A 1,459-nucleotide genomic window follows, 5' to 3' on the forward strand; every position below is an offset into this window, starting at 1 on the left:
TATGTGTGTGTTAAATACAGAAATGGGACACATAACTGAGAGTGCGCCTTTTAGTCCGGTGCGCCTTATGGTCGTGAAAATACGGTATTATGCACAGGGGTCACAACAGGGGCCAGGACACTGGCCTGGCCCCCATTGGCCCCTGTCTAGAACCGCCCATGTATAGGAGGAATTGTTGGGAACACATTTGAAATCTTTAGTGCTCAGTCCTGCCATACACTGATTATTTCTGTTTGTTTTAATCAATTTTAAAGAGTTCCACCAGCTCATTGTCTAACATTATTTCTTCTTTACTTACTCAGGAATCACACTGGCAGGACTTCTTATACCTATTGCAGCCGGGATTTATGTAAAAACCAAGTGGCCTCGTTTAGCAAAAAAAATTCTAAAGGTATGTTTCATATTTTGTTGTAGGAAATGTTGACAGTGGCTACATTCATGAGCAAATTTTCCCCGATCCGATCTAAATCTTGGCTGATCGGAAATTCAAGATCTCTGTTTACATGGACACTAAATAAAATGATCTGATCATGACATATGTATGTATACATGTAGCAAGTTTTTGTTCAGATTAAATCATTTAAGCATGACTAGAACTGTCTGATTTTCCAGAAATGCTTTAGTAGTAGAATAAGAAGCAGCCTGTTTTGTAAAAAACCCTACGTGTTTCCTCATGCTCAGCTCTTTGTGAGCTGCCCTGCACATTATCTTTTCTCAGTTCTGCAGTCGTCTGTTGATGCAGGTTTTCTATTTTGAACCTTCACCGCATCTTTGCATCCATTGTTTTTGTTTTTGATGGTCATTTTAGGTAAGTTACATAGCGGCTCAGTATTAGGCTACCTTTGCTAACACTCCTTTGCTGCAGGGGTAGAGTGCAGGATGGTATGTTCAGCCACACATTAGATTTACTGCCACATCGTCCACCATGGCTGACCAGGAGCCGGTGGATAAAGGTTACTAAAGAGAAATAAAAACATTCTGTTGCATAGAATGTTCTGTTCCAATCGGAATGGCGATTGCTAAAAATCACCTCTCACTCAAAATGTTCTTTTTTTCCAGTTGAAGCAAATTAGATTAGAACCTTCAGTCAGACATGTTTATATGGAACATTTTGATCAATCCGATTATTTGTGTCCATGTAAGTGTAGCTAATGAAAAGCCATCGACAGAGTGTAGGTAAAGTACTTTTATTCCAATTTTCACAGGTTGGTTCTATCGGCGGGTTTGCCCTCATAATCATCATAGCGGTGCTGGGAGGCGTCCTCTACGAATCCTCCTGGGTCATTGCTCCGTCCTTATGGATAATTGGATCCGTCTATCCCTTCATTGGTTTTGGGCTGGGTTTCGCTTTGGCCCGGTTTGTGGGTCAGCCCTGGTACAGGTGAGTGACAAAACACTTCAGTATTTCTTAATGCTTAAAGCTGAAAGTACACAATATGGAAAGAAAGAAAGAAAGAAA

The 1,459-nt window shown here is 40.8% G+C and overlaps 1 protein-coding gene across 1 annotated transcript in view; it reads left to right on the forward strand.

The window, feature by feature from the left end:
- LOC107082491 (ileal sodium/bile acid cotransporter-like) overlaps positions 1-1,459 on the forward strand; it is an 8,854-nt gene that overhangs the window by 6,093 nt on the left and 1,302 nt on the right. The window contains exons 3-4 of the mRNA XM_015371203.1: positions 303-391; positions 1,206-1,381. Of these exons, the coding sequence (XP_015226689.1) occupies positions 303-391; positions 1,206-1,381 (265 nt within the window). The remainder of the gene's footprint in view (positions 1-302; positions 392-1,205; positions 1,382-1,459) is intronic.

The sequence above is a fragment of the Cyprinodon variegatus genome, unplaced genomic scaffold, assembly GCF_000732505.1.
Source record: "Cyprinodon variegatus isolate N-32 unplaced genomic scaffold, C_variegatus-1.0 Scaffold3, whole genome shotgun sequence".
Classification (NCBI taxonomy): Eukaryota; Metazoa; Chordata; class Actinopteri; order Cyprinodontiformes; family Cyprinodontidae; genus Cyprinodon; species Cyprinodon variegatus.